This window comes from Bos indicus, chromosome 29, assembly GCF_029378745.1.
Source record: "Bos indicus isolate NIAB-ARS_2022 breed Sahiwal x Tharparkar chromosome 29, NIAB-ARS_B.indTharparkar_mat_pri_1.0, whole genome shotgun sequence".
NCBI lineage: Eukaryota > Metazoa > Chordata > Mammalia > Artiodactyla > Bovidae > Bos > Bos indicus.
The window spans coordinates 9,572,135-9,589,443 of NC_091788.1; the positions used below are offsets into that span (position 1 = coordinate 9,572,135).

Below are 17,309 nucleotides of genomic sequence, written 5' to 3' on the forward strand. Positions count from 1 at the left end.
TTAAATCAATACATATTTGTACAAACAAATATAAATATTCACTAGTTTATGCTTTACCTTAAAATGGAGCAGTTTGAGAGCTCCCAAGTGAGATGAATGCAGAAAAATGTCATTCCTTCCACTTTTTAACAAAAGGTGTTGGAATGGTTAGATATGCACTTGCCAAAATAAAAAAAAATTGAATTTCAATCTGTACTTTGCACTACATACAGAAATTTATTCAAGTTGGATCCCAGATATAAATGTAAAATCTAAAACTAAAAACATCTAGGACAAAATTTTTATAACCTCACATTAGGCAAAGATTTCTTAGAGGCAACACCAAAACCACAATCCAGAATAGAAAAAATTGAAAAAACTAACTTTACCAAAATTAAAAACATGCTCTATGTAAATCAATCAAGTAAATTTTTTAAAAAGATGCAAAGGAACAAATCATTAAATAAGATATCTGTAAACAAAACAAAAACAAAAAAACCCATCAACTTATGCTGTAAAGAGACAAACCAAAAACCAGAAAAAAAATTTCAAATCACATCTCATAAATAACTTGTGTCAAGAATATACACAGAACTCTCAAAACTCAATAATATGAAAACAACCCCATCTATAAAAAAACAAAAACAGATTTGAATAAACACTTCAAGGACGATACAGAGACAGCAAAGCACTTGAAAAAATGCTCATATCACTAGTCATCAAGGAAATGCAAACTTAAAACCTAATGGGATACCATTATACAACTATTCAGCTCAGTTCAGTTCAGTCGCTCAGTTGTGTCTGATTCTTTGCGACCCCATGAATCGCAGCACTCCAGGCCTCCCTGTCCATCACCAACTCCCGGAGTTCACCCAAACTCATGACCATCGAGTTGGTGATGCCATCCAGCCATCTCATCCTCTGTCGTCCCCTTCTCCTCCGGCCCCCAATCCCTCCCAGCATCAGAGTCTTTTCCAATGAGTCAACTCTTCGCATGAGGTGGCCAAAGCATTGGAGTTTCAGCTTCAGCATCAGTCCTTCCAATGAACACCCAGGACTGATCTCCTTTAGAATGGACTGGTTGGATCTCCTTGCAGTCCAAGGGACTCTCAAGAGTCTTCTCCAGCACCATAGTTCAAAAGCATCAATTCTTCGGCGCTCAGCTTTCTTCACAGTCCAACTCTCACATCTGTACATGACCACAGGAAAAACCATAGCCTTGACTAGATGCACCTTTGTTGGCAAAGTAATGTCTCTGCTTTTGAATATGCTATCTAGGTTAGTCATAACTTTGCTTCCAAGGAGTAAGTGTCTTTTAATTTCATGGCTGCAATCACCATCTGCAGTGATTTTGGAGCCTGAAAAAATAGAAGGCCTAACACTGATCATGTGTGGACAAGGCCAGGGAGGAACTAGAACTTTCAAACACTACAGACTAAAATGTAAAACAGTAATCATGCTGCAAAATAGTCTGGCAGTTTCTTAAAAAGTTAGCACAGAAGTACCCTATGATCCAGTCATTCCACTCCTAGGTATTTATCTGTATTGTATTGTGTGTACACACTCAGTTGTGTCCAACTCTTCACCACCCCATGGACTGTAGCCCACCAGGCTCCTCTCTCCATGGAATTCTCCAGTCAAGAATATCAGAGTGGGTTGCCTTTCCTATTCCAAGGGATCTTACTGACCCAGGGATCGAACCTGCACCTCTTGCATCTCCTGCACTGGCAGGCAGATTCTTTACCACTGAGCTACCTGGCTAACAGAAATGAAACCGTATGTCCATACAGACTTACACACAAATGTTCACAGCAGTTTTACTTTTATAAGCCAAAAACTGAAACAATCCAAATGTCCATCAACAAGTGAATGGATACACAATGGTGGTATACCAGACAACTACCCAGCAATAAATAGCAACGAATTACTATTGTGACAAGTTACTCTACAATGTGGATGACTGAAAAAGTCTTTGTCCTGACTGAAAGAAAACTCTAGAAAATGAAACATTACAGTGACAGAAAGCAGATCAGTAGTTTCCTGGGGTAGAAGGGGAGATAGGAGAGGGGATTACAAAGGAGCACTAGGAAACTTTTAGGGGTGATGGATATATTCATTATCTTGATTGTGGTAATGGTTTTACAGGTGTAAACATATATCAAAATTGATCAAAAGGTACACTTTAAATATATGCAGGTTAGCTGAACTGTGTGTGCACTCAGTCATATCCAACACTTTGCACCCCCCCAGACTATAGCCCTCCAGGCTTCTCTGTCCACGGGATTCTCCTGGCAAGAATACTGAAGTGTTTTTATACATCTTAAATGTGCCATAATGACAAGTTTTAAAAATAAAGATACCTTATTGAATTCACTTTGTAACTTTCATATGTACATAGATATAAATATCCAAATAAATAAACTGGCTTAGGCCAAATTTCCTCTTTCATATTTTCCTTGTCCTTTTTGATAAAGCGGTTTTATTAGCTTCAAAATCTAAACTGGGTAACTGCCTCTTCTCCTGTTCTCTAACACATAAGATATAAACAATCTGTTTCATAAAGGTGTAACTGAACTTTTTAACCCTTTCAGTCTGATAGTGGTATGTAGAAGGGAAAGGTATATTTTTAATTGCTCATTTTAATTTTTTTTGATATTTTATCTCATCATGATTTAAATTTGAGTCAGTTTAGTGTATTTTTCTAGAATATAGCCAATTTTATATGTTCCTTTACTGTTCTCAAATGTACTGGCATAAAATTTCTTGTAAATTTTACTAAACTGTATTAAAGTTATAGTTACGTCTCCATTTTCACATTTTCAAAAACACTGTGTGTTTTTCCCTAAATATACCTTTCAGTAGCTCATTATTTGTCTTTTCAAAGGATCCGATTTGTATTTCATTAAGTCCCTCCACTGTTCCTTTGCTTTCTGTTATTAATTTCTATTCTTTAGCACTATCATTTTTGCATCTACTTTCTTAGTTTGCTTAAACACTTAGCCCACTCATTTCCGTTTCTTTTCAAATATTCTCACTTAAGCCTATGAGTTAATCTCTTCAGTATTACCTTGAAGAAGAAGGACTCGTCCAGTTGTGTCCGACTCTTTGCGACCCCATGGACTATACAGTCTGTGGAATTCTCCAGGCCAGAATACTGGAGTGGGTAGCCGTTCCCTTCTCCAGGGGATCTTCCCAACCCAGAGACTGAACCCAGGTCTCCCACATTGCAGGCGGATTATTCACCAGCTGAGCCACAAGGGATGTGATGTTTTATTCTGTAGAGGCCTGGCGTGCTACAGTCCATGGAGTCGCAAAGAGTCGGACACAACAGAGTGACTGACTGACTGTAGAAGTTTAATTTCCACAGTTATTTCTTCTGCAACCCACCTAATTACTTTAAAATATTTTTATTTTTCTAAACATGACAATGCTTTATCTTTTGATTTGTAATTAGACTGCACTGTGGGCTGCACAGTGATAATCTCCCATTAGCTACAACTTGCTTCATGACTTGCTGTAAGGTCAAATTTCATAAATGTTCTGTGTACTTAAAAAATGTGTATGATCTAATTAGTAGTTTCAGGGTTCTATAGCATCCCAAGATTGTTAATTCTTCATTCAAATTTTCATTCCTTACTATTTTACTTGATGTATTGAGAAGTGTGTTAAAAATACCGATTATAAAGTTCTCTATATTTGAGGTTGTCTTTTATATTATACACAAATTCATGAAATATACTTTTTCCTAGAAATATTTAAGCCTTCCTAGTGATGATCTCATTCTTAAGGAATGAACCTCTTATTCCTTGATAATGTTTTTGTGTTAGTCTCATTTTTCTTAAACACATCTATGACAGCTTCAGGGGAGTGGGGGTCCTTGCATTAGAATATTTTAGATGCATTATTGATAAACATCACTATAATTATTTGTTTGCTGTCTTTAAAAGAAATCCCATCCCAGAGTCTCCATGCTTTCTCTGGTAAGTTTACTCTGTTTACATTTATTTTGATAACTGATATATATGAAATTATTTCCACAGCTTTGTTTTCAATACAATGCATTTTCTTTTTCTTTCCTTTTTTTAAGTTTTCCTTACAATTTTAACAGAACTACTTAAAAGTAGAATCAATTTTATTACTCTTTCTAAACAACAGCACCTCAGAAAGCTTACTCAGACTACTACCTCCTTCAATTCTTATGCATTTATTTACTGTATTGTTTCATATAATCAAACTGTCCCAATTTGTCTATGCTTACCAATTTCTCTGCTAACTTTGAGTCTTTCATCCTCTTCTACATTCTGGATTCCTTCCATCAAAGTTCCCTTCCATCAAAGTTCAACTACCTACAGCACTTCTTTCAGCAATGGTCTGTCAGTAGCAAACTCTCCATCTCCACCTGAAAACGTTCATTTCTCCTTCACTGTACAATGACAATAACCAATGAGGGTTATGTCATTTTTCCTTGGCACTTTGAAATACTAATCTAGAGAACTTTTACCTTCATTCATGCTGTTGATAAATCTGCTAAACTAACTGCTGTTCAGTTACAAGTGACTTGTCTTCTCTCTCTGGTTCCTTTATTAGTTTCTCTATATATTTACCATCCAGTGATTTCACTACAGAGTACTAGGTTGTCCATATTTTTTCTTACTTATAGAGTGTCTATTTTTATGCACAGTCACAGTAAGTGATTTTAGAATGACCATTTTCTTAATTTTCCCAAAGAGTTTTCAGAACCAATACCACATTACAAGAGGCATTAATTACTACATACAACGGATGTCCTAGGACAATGACTGTCAAACTTTAGAAGGTTGAAACCTACTGAAAAACTTGGACTCCAGCCAAGTCTTCTAATTCGGTGTGTCTGGGGTCCTATCACGTATCCCCATTTTCAACAAGTTTACAGGCTGATGCTGCTGGTAGGGGAATCATGTTAAGAACCACTTCCTTAGGGATTAGGAATAATTATCTCAAGGAACCCCTACTCAGAAGGACTGCAGGAATTCGTTGTTTCTTAAATCTAGAGGTTAGTCTTTACCATCAATCTAAACCATGTTTAGCTGTAAATATTACCCTTTCCCATTTCTCCCCACAGAAATCCAACTAAATAAATAACAGCAGCTAACAGTTCATTATCTGACCAGAAATGCTCCAGTTCATTATTCATAGTCCTCAAGGTAAAAACAGAATTTGACCCTATCATTCTCCTACTCAATTGTTCACTGGCTCCTCTACAACTACAGGGACAAGTCTTTATGAGGGAGAGAAACATGGGCTTCAGAGTACATGCAATTTTTTTTAGTGTTTCACTATGCTTATATTACACACTTTTTTGACACTATCCAATAGGTCTGTGATCAAAGCATGTTAAAACTCGCTAACCTATTAAATTCAAATGAGTCAGTGTGATTCAAAAGCTTTTCAGCCTTTCATGACCCATGCCTGCATCCTATGCCCCATGCCTTGTGCCATTCTGAGCACACCACGATTTCAAACTTTTATCATTATATCCATATTACCTCCACCTAGAAAAGAATGCCCAATAGGCCTCTCATAGGCCTGACAAACACCTACTCATCTTGTCAAAGGGTTTAATATCACCTCCGCCCAGAAATTTTCCCCAACCTACTAAGGGTTGCCTACTTGGTTGCTCCCTTTACCGATTCTCTAAGCACTTTATACAAACATACACAACTACTTTTCAACCGTCTAAATAATGGTCCAAACATGTTGTCTAAAATACGACTTTTCCTTAGACTCTACAGACTATTTCTAAGAGAAGATATATTTATAATCTAAGACTTTCCATGTTTCTTTTCATCTAGACTTTCAAAGGAACCAGACATCCATTGGGAGTAAATGTACCTAGTTCTATTTTCAGTTTCTACACAAAATACCTCAAGCATGTAAACAAGATTTGTCCCTCTAAGATCTAGCATCTGCAATGTCAATAAAACCAACACAACATTGAAGGGGTAATCAAACCTAAGAATTCAAAAATCTTCATAGAAAAAAAGGACTCTCGTATTTCCTACACAAGTCTACTCGGTTTACCTGTTTAAACACTGATGTATATATACTACAAATTTGAGAACATTCCTCTCATTATTCATTAAACACCCTCTCACTCAAAAACATCTCTTTATAAAGGTATACACCATATAAAGAGAATCACAGTGACTGGTTCTCTCCAGGGGCACAGGATGGGAGTATGAGGTCCCTTCACTTACCATTTTTCAAATGTGTATCATCTGATTTTTTTTTAAACAATGTTACATATTATTTTAGCAATCAGAAAAATATAATGAAAAGTGAAAAAAGCCATATTCTATGCTATGCTATTTAAGAAAAAAGTTTAACTATGCAACTACTTTAATGTATTATTCTTACCAGATTTAAGACCTGAAATTTTGAAGATGGCACTTGGTTTCCCATTCGTGACAAATCCTAGGAGTTGCCATACTGGCATTCCATTTGAATCAGGATAGGAAAAGTAGACAGAGCCTCCCATTCCTTCAGGAAATGGGACTGTTCCCAGCATAAAAACCACCACATGGTTGATATTTTCATAATCAGGCAAGTCAAAAACAAATTTATCCTCTGCCACTTGCTGTGCAGCTGTTTGCACCTAGAAAATAAGAAACTCACCTTAGTTCAATAGTTTGATAAGTTACTATAGCCCTTTTAGTGTTGCTGTAAGCCCTGTTAAAAGATACAGTTGACTACTGTCATCATGCCAAGCCTAACACTGGGTGAATCTGATACTCTAATTATGGAATTACCAAATACACCAGAGAGTGCTAACTTTAATAGAAAACCTAAAAATATATATCTAGGCTTAAAATGATTTAATGAATGCAATCTTTTAAAAACATGACTAAATTATTTGAGAAGAGCCTAGGAAAGACTATATTTAAATAATAAATCACTACAGCTTCAAAATGTTATAAAAATGAAACACCACACCATGAAAGCCTTATCTTCTAGTTTGAAGGTAAAGAAACTCCAGGTAATTAAAATGAGTAAGCAATCCGTAAGTAGTTACTGTCAATTCTCATTATTTGCAGATTCCCTATTTGTCATTTTGCCTACTCACTAAAATATATTTGTAACCCCCAAATTACTAACCTTCAGTTCAAATACGGAGAATAAAACAAAGGAAGAAAGAACATAAACCAAACTGCCCATATTAGTATTAAATTCAATTTTATCAGTTTTTGGCATGCACACAATCTTAAAGGCATGTAAAATTATGGTACGTACAAATCCTCAAGCAAAATAAACATTTCTTAATGCCAACTCTGTCAAAAGCACCAGACATTCTGTAAATATGTATTATGACAGTCTAATCCTCAAGCCGAGGTAAAAAAAAAAAGGACCTCTTTTACTTAAGAAAAGTTTTCAAGGAAAGAAAATTGACTTCCTAATTTTAGATTAGATGGACTTTTTTAGTAAAAGAATAATATTGTTAAGTGCTGAGGTACTCTAGGTCTCTTTACCCTTTATTTCGATTAACATGTTCAAAGACTGCAGAATTAAGAGTCAAACGCTGTGAAAAAACGTTGCCATCAACGAACCCCTCCTGGATATCCATTACAGAGATGAGGTAATAAGTAAATAGACAAAGGCACTGCGCTAACTAAATTCCCTGCAAATTAGTTAACAACACGAATTCCATAGGGCCTTTCTATTCTTCAGGAAAAATCACACACATTTTAAAGGTCATTCATTAATGAAATTCATCCTCAGATTCCGCGGGTGGGCTGGTCATTTTTCCTATCAAGGGCAGATGCAATCCAAACTTTTCACCAGTGTTATCTCCTACCAGCGCCAAAAGGCACCTCTCAGCCATTTAAGGGACAGACAAATTTTCTGAGGATAGCCAGGTCCAATTTCTCTCTCTAGTTCCTTACACTGTGTACAGTCTACATTGTTTAAAACAAATTGATGAAAAACTTAACAAAGAAACTGCAGCATTTAACAAAGCAGGGAGAAAACATAAAAAGAACTCTTGGTGAAAAAATAATCAGGTCTGAAATGAATCTGAATGGTTTCTACGAAGGCAAGCAAGATTCACCCTCCAGATTATTCCTCAACAATTCCAGGTACTTATCTTATTTACCTAACAATTCATTAAGGAAGGCAATCTCTCTCTCTCTCTCTCTCTCTTTTTTTTTTTTTTGCAATCTCTTTTTTACGCAATAAGGAAACTCGCTGCTCACATCATTTTGGAGTCATCACTGGCACGGCTCCCGATTAAGTTTCACGAATTTCTACCAAGCAACTTCAAATTACGTTAACCCTATTTTTTATTAGAACCCTTCCAAAGGGACCCAGAAGTTAAACACTGACCGAACATCTTAACCTTCGACAGGCTGGACACTACCGGCTAGATCAAATTTACCTCGAATTCCCTTTCTGAGCTCAGGCGAGTATTTATACTGCCAACTGAGCTTAAGTTCCTCAACTGCAAAAGAAAACGAGAAGCACCACCTCACTAGTTACCGCTTAAGTTTGGGGTGCCAAAAAAGCGCTACGAAGAAAGCTGAAATGAAGCGCAGTGAACAAAAGGCGTGCGCTGCCTAGAGTAAGGCACACTCAAGAAGAGGCAGTGAATACTGGGACTACTGTCAAGAGCGCTGGGGGCAAAGAAGGGCGCAAACCCAGCCTCCACGCTCACGCTCTCCGCCGGAAAGCAGATGGAAGGGGTCTTCCCCGAACCCGGCGCACCCCCACCCCCACTCCCAGTGGCCTCGCCCTTGGGGTGTCGCCCCCTTCCTAAGACCATCCGACCCTTTCCTCACCAGCCTGCCCGCCACCAAGCAGCCGAACATGGCGGCGGCGACTCCCCTCGGCCGGCAAGGATCCGAGGCCAAGGACTAGAAGTCCTGGGGCTACTGCCGTGGTCGAGCCCAAGAACCTTCCAGAACGTGGAATAGGCCTCCTGCCCCTCAGCTACATAGTGACGAGGACAGGGGCAGGAACGCCTTCTGCCTCCGCGACCTCTAACCCCCAGTTTCCTAACCAGCGCCTCTCAGGCGACGAGTACTTCCGGGGCTTTAGACAGGTGGGCCGGTTCCGGCTAAGACTACAAGTCCCAGGAAGCCCTGCGTCGGCTTCCGGGAAGGGGGCGCGCGGTATTTGCCCTTTGGATTGATGGTCCGCACTCAAATGAGCGGTTTCAAAGCAGGCTGGAGGTGTTGCTCACGTTTGTGTTACATTTCAGCGATTACATTGCGCTTTTACAATCATTTCTCTGGATCTTTTCAAAAACCGTGTGAGTTGGTTATTATTATCTGCATTTTGTGGGCGAGGAAATTGCCCAGAGTGACCAGCCCCAAATCTTCACACAGCACTCAGGGACGGAATTTAAATCCAAGTCCTGATTCAAATCCGAGTTTCTTTCTGCTATCAGTCAGTCAGTCAGTTCAGTTGCTCAGTCGTGTCCGACTCTTTGCGACCCCATGGACTGCAGCATGCCAGGCCTCCCTGTCCATCACCAACTCCTGGAGCTTACTCAGACTCGTCCATTGAGTCAGTGATGCCGTCCAACCATCTCATCCTCTGTCATCCCCTTCTCCTCCCACCTTCAGTCTTTCCCAGCATCAGGGTTTTTTCCAGTGCGTCAGTTCTTCGCATCAAGTGGCCAAAGTATTGGAGTTTCAGCTTCAGCATCAGTCCTTCCAATGAATATTCAGGACTGATTTCTTTTAGGATGGTCTGGTTGGATCTCCTTGCAGTCCAAGGGACTCTCAAGAGTCTTCTCCAACACCGCAGTTCAAAAGCATTAATTCTTCGGCGCTCAGCTTTCTTTATAGTCCAACTCTCACATCCATGCATGACTACTGGAAAAACCATAGCTTTGACTAGAAGGACCATTGTTGGCAACCTCTTGATAAAGCTTTCTGCTATATGTTAGCTGAAAATTACTGATTTTTAATCAGCTGTTTTGTACTTATTGACATTTTTTTTTTTGTAGTTCTTTACAACTTCACTTGGCTTCTCCATTTATTTGCTGTAAAAAAAAAATTGTAAGCAAGTTGTATAGTAATATCCTTGTACTTTAATGGCATCTTTGTAAAATAAGAATAATTGTGTCTGTCTCCTGGGATTGCTGTGAGGGTTAAATGAGTTTAAGCCCTTAGAACTTGGCAGTACTTAACTAAAGGCTGTTTTGTTGTAAAATGTCTTGTCTTGTTTTGTCTGTGCATTTGCAGAAAAGGTTCACAGCCAGAAGAACCGGTGTCGAGTACTGACTGCCACCAATACTGTTCTGTGTTTCAAAACTTCAGTTCCCTTTCCTCTCCAATAGGGAGATAAGGTATCCCCTTTGTGAAGGTCTCTGCTCAACTTGAAATATCTGAGCTTAGTCCACCAGGAACCAGCAAGTTCATCCCAGGTTGTATGTGGAGGATCAGAGTATTTGAAACAGTAGTCCTCTGGTCTACACTCCAGCACCATAGACTTGGACCATCTGTCTGTCTCAGATACTCCTTTGAATAGCCAAGCCAAAGATTAATAGATAGAAGAGGATCCTTCTACCAGTGTCTCCAGCTTTCTACCTAAGAAGTCCCAGAATCTTCAGAATAAGAAGGCCATATTCATATGAGACTATTTCATGAGTGGCAGACAAACTGCCTGGACTCAGAGCCCATCTCTGTCATTAATTAGTTTATAATCTTAGGCCAGCTAACCTAACACTACCTTTTCCTCCTTTTCACCATGTATAGAATGAGATAGTAATAAGGTTCGTATAAAGGTTATTACATGTAAAGTAGCAGCCAGATTATTTGTTGTTGTTCAGTTGCCAAGTTGTGTCTGACTCTTTGCAGTCCCATGAACTGCAGCATGCCATGCTTCGCTGTCCTTCTCTATCTTCCAGAGTTTGTTCACACCCATGTTCCTTGAGTGGGTGATGCCATCCAACCACCTCATCCTCTGTCACCGCCCCCCCCCCCCAGTCTTTTCCAGCATCAGGGTCTTTTCCAGTGAATCAGCTCTTTGCATCAGGTGGCCAAAGTATTGGAGCTTCAGCCTCAGCATCAGTCCTTCCAATGAATATTCAGGGTTGATTTCCTTTAGGATTGACTAGTTTGATCTTATAGTCCAAGGGACTCTAAAGAGTCTTCTCAAGCACCACATCCAAAATCAGTTATTACTTTTCTTAATTTTTCATGCATTCATATCCATCTTGTACCCTTTGAAATAATAAATTAATATATTGGTCTCTACCTTATGTTTCCTACACAGGGCTCCTATAATTCCCAAGTAATGAGTGCTAGGAGCATCTTTTTTTCTAATGAGGAACTCTGGGTAGGTTCCTGGGTGGCTCCTAGATTGTGGTTCATCACCAGAAACATGAACCTTGATTAGAAGCTTGGAATTTTCAGCCCCTCCCCCCATTCTGTAGAAAGGGGAGAGGGTTTGGAAATGGAATTAATGGATCATGCTTACATGAGGAAGCCTCCATAAAATTCCAGTAGTATGGTGTTTGGAGAACTTCCAGGTTGATGAATATGTCCATGTACCAGGATGCTATATATACCCCAACTCCACCAGGACAGAAGATCCTGTACTCCTAAACCTTGCCTTAGGCATCTACTCACCTGGCCGTTCATCTTTATTCTTTATCATACCTGTTAGTAAATTGGTAAATGTAAGTAGTGTTTCCCTGAGTTCTGTGAGTTGTTCCAGTCAATAATCAAATTCAAGGGGAGGAAGGTATGGAAACCTTTTTTTTTTTTTTTGTAGCCATGTTGAACAGAAGTTGTGGGTAACCTGGGACTAACTACTTGTGATTGGCATCTGAAGGGGGGGCCTGAGGGGCTGAGCCCTTACCTGTGGGATGTGATACTGTCTCCAAGTGTGTCAGGATTGGGTTGAATGGTAGGACTGAGCTGGTGTCACAGAACTGCCTGATGTAGGAAAAACAGTGTGGTCGTAGTGTGAAAGTAAAGAAGAAGCATGGAAGGAGACCAGGTTTTTTCTTTTACATACTGTAACTATGTATTCTGTGTATTTTGATTCTCTTAACCACTCGTAGTTTTTAACCTTTATGTGCTTATGTGACTTGTTTTATAATACTTCCTTGGAAATTTCTTATGGACCCTTCCAATTGGCTCAAATATTTTCTTCAGAAATCGTTCTATGACTCACCTGTAATTAGTCATTCCTTCTCGTACATGACAATCTTATCTAATTGATTGAGAGCTAGTTAGATTTTTGTAAACTACAGTTGCTGTTTATTAATTGGCCCAACCTTTGTTATCTGGGATTTGAGCTTTTTCTCCATTTTGCTGGTGAACTGTCTACTTCTGGGTTGGACAAAGAATTAGAGGCAATGAGTTTAGTATCCTTTCTCCAGACTATGAAATCAGCCTTCTGTTCACCATATTATATTATTTTTATTTGTTATGTTTTGGTCACAACTGCGCAGCCTGTGGGTATCTTAGTTCCTGGACCAGGGGTGGAAGCCACGCCCCCTCGAATGGAGGCACTGAGTCTTAACCACTAAACCACCAGGGAAGTCCCTTGTTTTTTAAATACAACAGTCCTTAGTAACTAAAGAAAGAAGAAGTGAAGAAATGTGTTTCAGAGGGAAAAAAAATCTTTCCAATAACCAGAACTCTCTGAGATAAGAATAGGCAGGCATGGGATAGTGAATTCTCCCATTCACATTGATATTTTAACCAATGCTGATATCCGCTTATATTGTTAAGGAGATTCATAGAAAACTTGGGAAAACTGACCTAGAACCTCAAAGGTACCTACCAGCTTTCAGACTACATGTGCTTCTATGGACCAAGAACAAAATCATAATTGAGTGTTGGACAGGGTGTCGGGAACTGAATTCTGGTTTTACCTTTTCCATTAACTAGCCTAGGGATGAAGTAATTTATCTTTTTAGGTGATAGGTTTCCATACTTCTAAGAATGAGGACAATGAATTCTGATTTCAAGAGCAAAAATATTTTTCTCTTCTTCTAAGGAAAGTTTCTTCTCTAAAGCAGGGAGAACAAGAAATAAAAGCACAAACTTCTTCTCCTTTGAACTAAGAGACATGTGTAACTCCAAGTCACAAAGATATCAGTGGAAAGTAACTTAGCAAAGCAGAAGGTCAAACTCAAGTACCTATAGAGAAAGATAAATAATAATAATAAATACAAAAGAAGTTCAGGAATTGTAGATACCAGGGGCCACAGAGGGTAACAATGAGGCAGTAGACTGAAACACGTAGATTGCTTAAAATCGACATCAGGTTTTATATCTGACCCTCTTCAACACCTCAGCCATTGGTATGAAATCTCCGGAAGAAATTGAATCAGAGAGGCCCCAGGCACTAGGAAACCAGATACTGGAAAAAAAAAAAAGATTGCGGGGCAAGGCTGCCTTGTACAGATTAGGTCCTGAAATAGAGTACCCCATGGGAGAGGAGCACTTAGCTCACACTAATGTAGGATTGCCACCCACAGTGGGGGTGGCTTTCCAAAACATCCAGTTGGAGGGTGATACATCCCTGTATCAGCCATGCAGGGACGGGTATCTCTTACTAAGTCATCCATACAGGGGAGGCTGCTACTGCTGCTGCTAAGTCACTTCAGTCATGTCTGACTCTGTGCGACCCAAATAGACGGCAGCCCACCAGGCTCCTCTGTCCCTGGGATTCTCCAGGCAAGAACACTGGAGTGGGTTGCCATTTCCTTCTCCAATACATGAAAGTGAAAAGTGAAAGTGAAATCACTCAGTCGTGCCCAACTCTTAACAGTCCCATGGAGGAGGGTCACTTTAAAATTTTATGTAACAATCCAAAACCCTTTCATGCTTAAAATAAAAATTCAACAAACTTTTAGGAATAAAAGACAGCTTCCTCAAGCCGATAAAGAGCTTGAAATCCCACAGCTAACATCATACTTAATGGTTAATGTTGAATGCTTTCCTCCAAAGATCAGGAACAAAACAAAAATGGCTTCTCCAGCCATGTCTGTTCAACATTGTATTGGAGGTTCTACCTAAAGCAATGAAGCAAGAAAAAGAAATAAAAGGCATCCAGACTGGGAATTAAGAAATAAAATTATCTCTATTTATGACATGATTTTGTACATAGAAAATCCTAAGGAATCTACTAAAAAACAATTAGACGTAATAAGCAAGTTCAACAAAGTTGTAAGATATAAGATCAATATACAAAATTCAATTATATTTATAAACACTTGCAATGAACAATCCAAACATAAAAATAAGACAGTTCCACTTACAGGAGCATCAAAAAGAGTAAAACAGAGATGCGCCACGGCTTCGGTAGCGACCGCCTCTCTACGCGGGTGTGAGCTTCGCCAGCCCCTCCCCCAGGAGACCGTTGCAGTCGGCCAGCCCCTGCTTCTTGGTAACCATGTGTGACCGAAAGGCCTAAGAAAAAAAAAAAAAAAAAGAGTAAAACATTCCAGAAGCTATCTAAAAAACAAAATAAGAAATTAAATATCTAAGTAAATGGAAACATCCCATTTTCATGGATCTGCAGAGTTAATATTATTAAGATGGCAATATTCCCTAAATTGGTCTATAGATTCAATGCAGTCTCTATCAGAATCTCAGCTATTTTTGTAGAAATTAGCAATTTGATTCTAAAATTTATAAAGAATTGCAAGAGACCCAGAATAGCCTGAACTATCTTGCAAAAAAGAACAAACTAGGAAGATTAATGGCTTTCCAGATGGCAATAATGGTAAAGAATCCACCTGCCAATGCAGGAGACGTAAGATATGCGGGCTTGATCTCTGTGTCAGGAAGATCCCCTGGAGAAGAAAATGGCAACCCGCTCCAGTATTCTTGCCTGGAGAATCTCATGGACAGAGGAGCCTGGTGGGCTATAGACCATGGGGTCGCAAAGAGTCAGACATGACTGAGCATCTGAGAAAGGAGAATTAACACTTTCCAATTTCGTAAGTTATAGCAAAGCAATGATAATGGAGACAGTGCAGTATTGGGACAAAAATCAGTGTGTTAAACAATGGAATAGAATAGAGCATCCAGAAATAAATGGTTATGTCTGTGGTCCACTGATTTTCAACAGAAGTGCCAAGATCATTCAGTTGGGGAAGGAAGGTCTTTTCAACAAAGATTCTGGGACAACTGGATAGTCACATGCAAAATAATGAAATTGAACCCTTTCCTAATGCCATATATAAAAATTAATTCAAAATAGATCAAAGATCTAAATGTAAAAACTAAAACTATCAAACTCTTTGAAGAAAACAGGGGTAAATCTTCATTAATTTGGGTTTGGCAAAGAATTCTTAGATATAACACCAAAAGTATGAGCAAAAAGCCAAAAAATAGATCATCTGAATTTCATAAAAATTGAGTTAATTAAAAAAAAAAATTAAAACTCTGGTGCTTCCAAAGAAATCATCAAAAATGTGAAAAGACCACCACAGAACTGGATAAAGTATTTGCAAACTGTATATCTGATAAGGGACTTGTATCTAGGTCAGATAAAGGACTTTTACAGTTTAAAAAGACAACCCAATTTTTAAATGGACAAAGGATCTTGTATTAATTTTCTAGGGCTGCCATAAAAATTACCACAAGATAGGTAACTTAAAGCAACAGAAATGTATTCTCTTACAATTCTGGAGTCTGAAAGTCATGATGGGTGTCAGGAGAGCAATGTGCCCTGTGGAGGCTTGAGGAAGAATCAGTTCCATGCCTCTCTTCTAACTTCTAGTGGTTGCCAGTAGTGGTGGTTTTGATTTAGTCGCTAAGTCTTGTCTGACTCTTGCAACCCCAGGGACTGTAGCCTGCCAGGCTCCTCTGTCCATAGGATTCTCGAGGCAAGAATACTGGAGTGGATTGCCATTTCCTTCTCCAGGGGATCTCCCCGACCCAGGAATCGAACCCAGGTCTCCTGCATTGCAGGTAGATTCTTTACTTACTGAGCTTTGAGTGAAGCCAAGTAGTTGCCACTAGTCTTTGGCATTCCTTGATTTAAAAGCCTTCATTCCAAACTCTGCCTCCATTTCATATTGTGTTTCTCCTTCTGTGTCTTTGTGTCTCTTCTTATACAGACCTCATTCATTATATTTAGAATCCTCCCTAATCCAGTATGGCCTTTACTTAAATTGATTACATCTGCAAAGACCCTAGTTCCAAAAAGATCACATTCACCGTTAACAGACTGACATAAATTCAGGGGCGGGGTGGGGGGGACTCTATTCAATTCACTATAGACATCTGAACAGACATTTCTCCAAGGAAGATATACAAATAGCCAATGAGCATATGAAAAGATGCTGGACACCACTCGTAATTAGAGTAATGCAAATAAAAACCACGGGAGATACACTTCACACACTCTGAAAGTCTAGAATCAGAAAGTCAGAAGCACAGATCTGGAACCCTTATACAGTGCTAGTGGGAATATGAGATGGTGCAGCTGCTTTGGGAAACAGATTGACAGTTCCTCAAGCGATTAGACATAGAGCCAGCATTAATTCTGCTCCTAGGTGTATACTCAAGAGAAATGAAAACAGATGTTCACAAAATAACTTGTATGTGAATGCTTATAGCAACATTATTAATGATACCCAAAAGGTAGAAACAAATGTCCACCAATGACTAAAGGGATAAACAGAATATGGTATGTTGTACAACGGAAAATTATTCGTATAGTAAATATGATTCCACCCATATGAAGTATGTAGAGAAATCTACAAAGACAGTATATTAGCAGTTCCTTTTGGCTGGGGTAGGTGTGGATGTGGAGATGGTGGTGAATAGCTAAGGCGTATGGGTTTGTTGCTCAGTCGTATGCGACTCTTTGTGATTCCCATGAACAGGAAAGCTTAGTAGGTTCCTCTGTCCATGGAATATTCCTGGCAAGAGGACTGGAGTGGGTTGCCATGCCCTTCTCCAGGGCATTTTTCTGACTCAGAGATCGAACCGAGGTCTCCGGCATTGCAGGCAGACGCTTTACCCTCTGCATCACCAGGAAACAATCGTAACTATTTTTAAGTGTACATTACAGTAGTATTAACTGATAACCTTGTCCTGCATCAGATCTGTAGAATTTTCTCATCTCGCAAAACTAGAACACTGTGCCTGTTGAACAGTTGCCCTGTTCACCCTCCCCTAGACTTTTTGAGGTGATGAAAATGATCTGTTAATAAAATCGACATTAGTGATGTTTGCATATATCTGTGAATATACTAAAGACCGTTGAATTATACTTTTTTTATTTTAAAGAAACTCCTCTTTATTAAACCACTGTTAGTTGGATAAAATGGATTTGTTTTTGTTTCTGACCCCATTACTCCGCTTGTGGAATCT

The 17,309-nt window shown here is 39.1% G+C and overlaps 1 protein-coding gene across 1 annotated transcript in view; it reads right to left on the reverse strand.

Moving 5' to 3' along the window:
* Nucleotides 1–9,030, reverse strand: part of HIKESHI (heat shock protein nuclear import factor hikeshi) — a 37,137-nt gene extending 28,107 nt beyond the window's left edge. The window contains exons 1-2 of the mRNA XM_019955099.2: nucleotides 8,790–9,030; nucleotides 6,376–6,613 (exon numbers count right to left, since the gene is read on the reverse strand). Of these exons, the coding sequence (XP_019810658.1) occupies nucleotides 6,376–6,613; nucleotides 8,790–8,819 (268 nt within the window). The 5' untranslated portion in view covers nucleotides 8,820–9,030. The remainder of the gene's footprint in view (nucleotides 1–6,375; nucleotides 6,614–8,789) is intronic.
* Nucleotides 9,031–17,309: the final 8,279 nt, after the last annotated feature.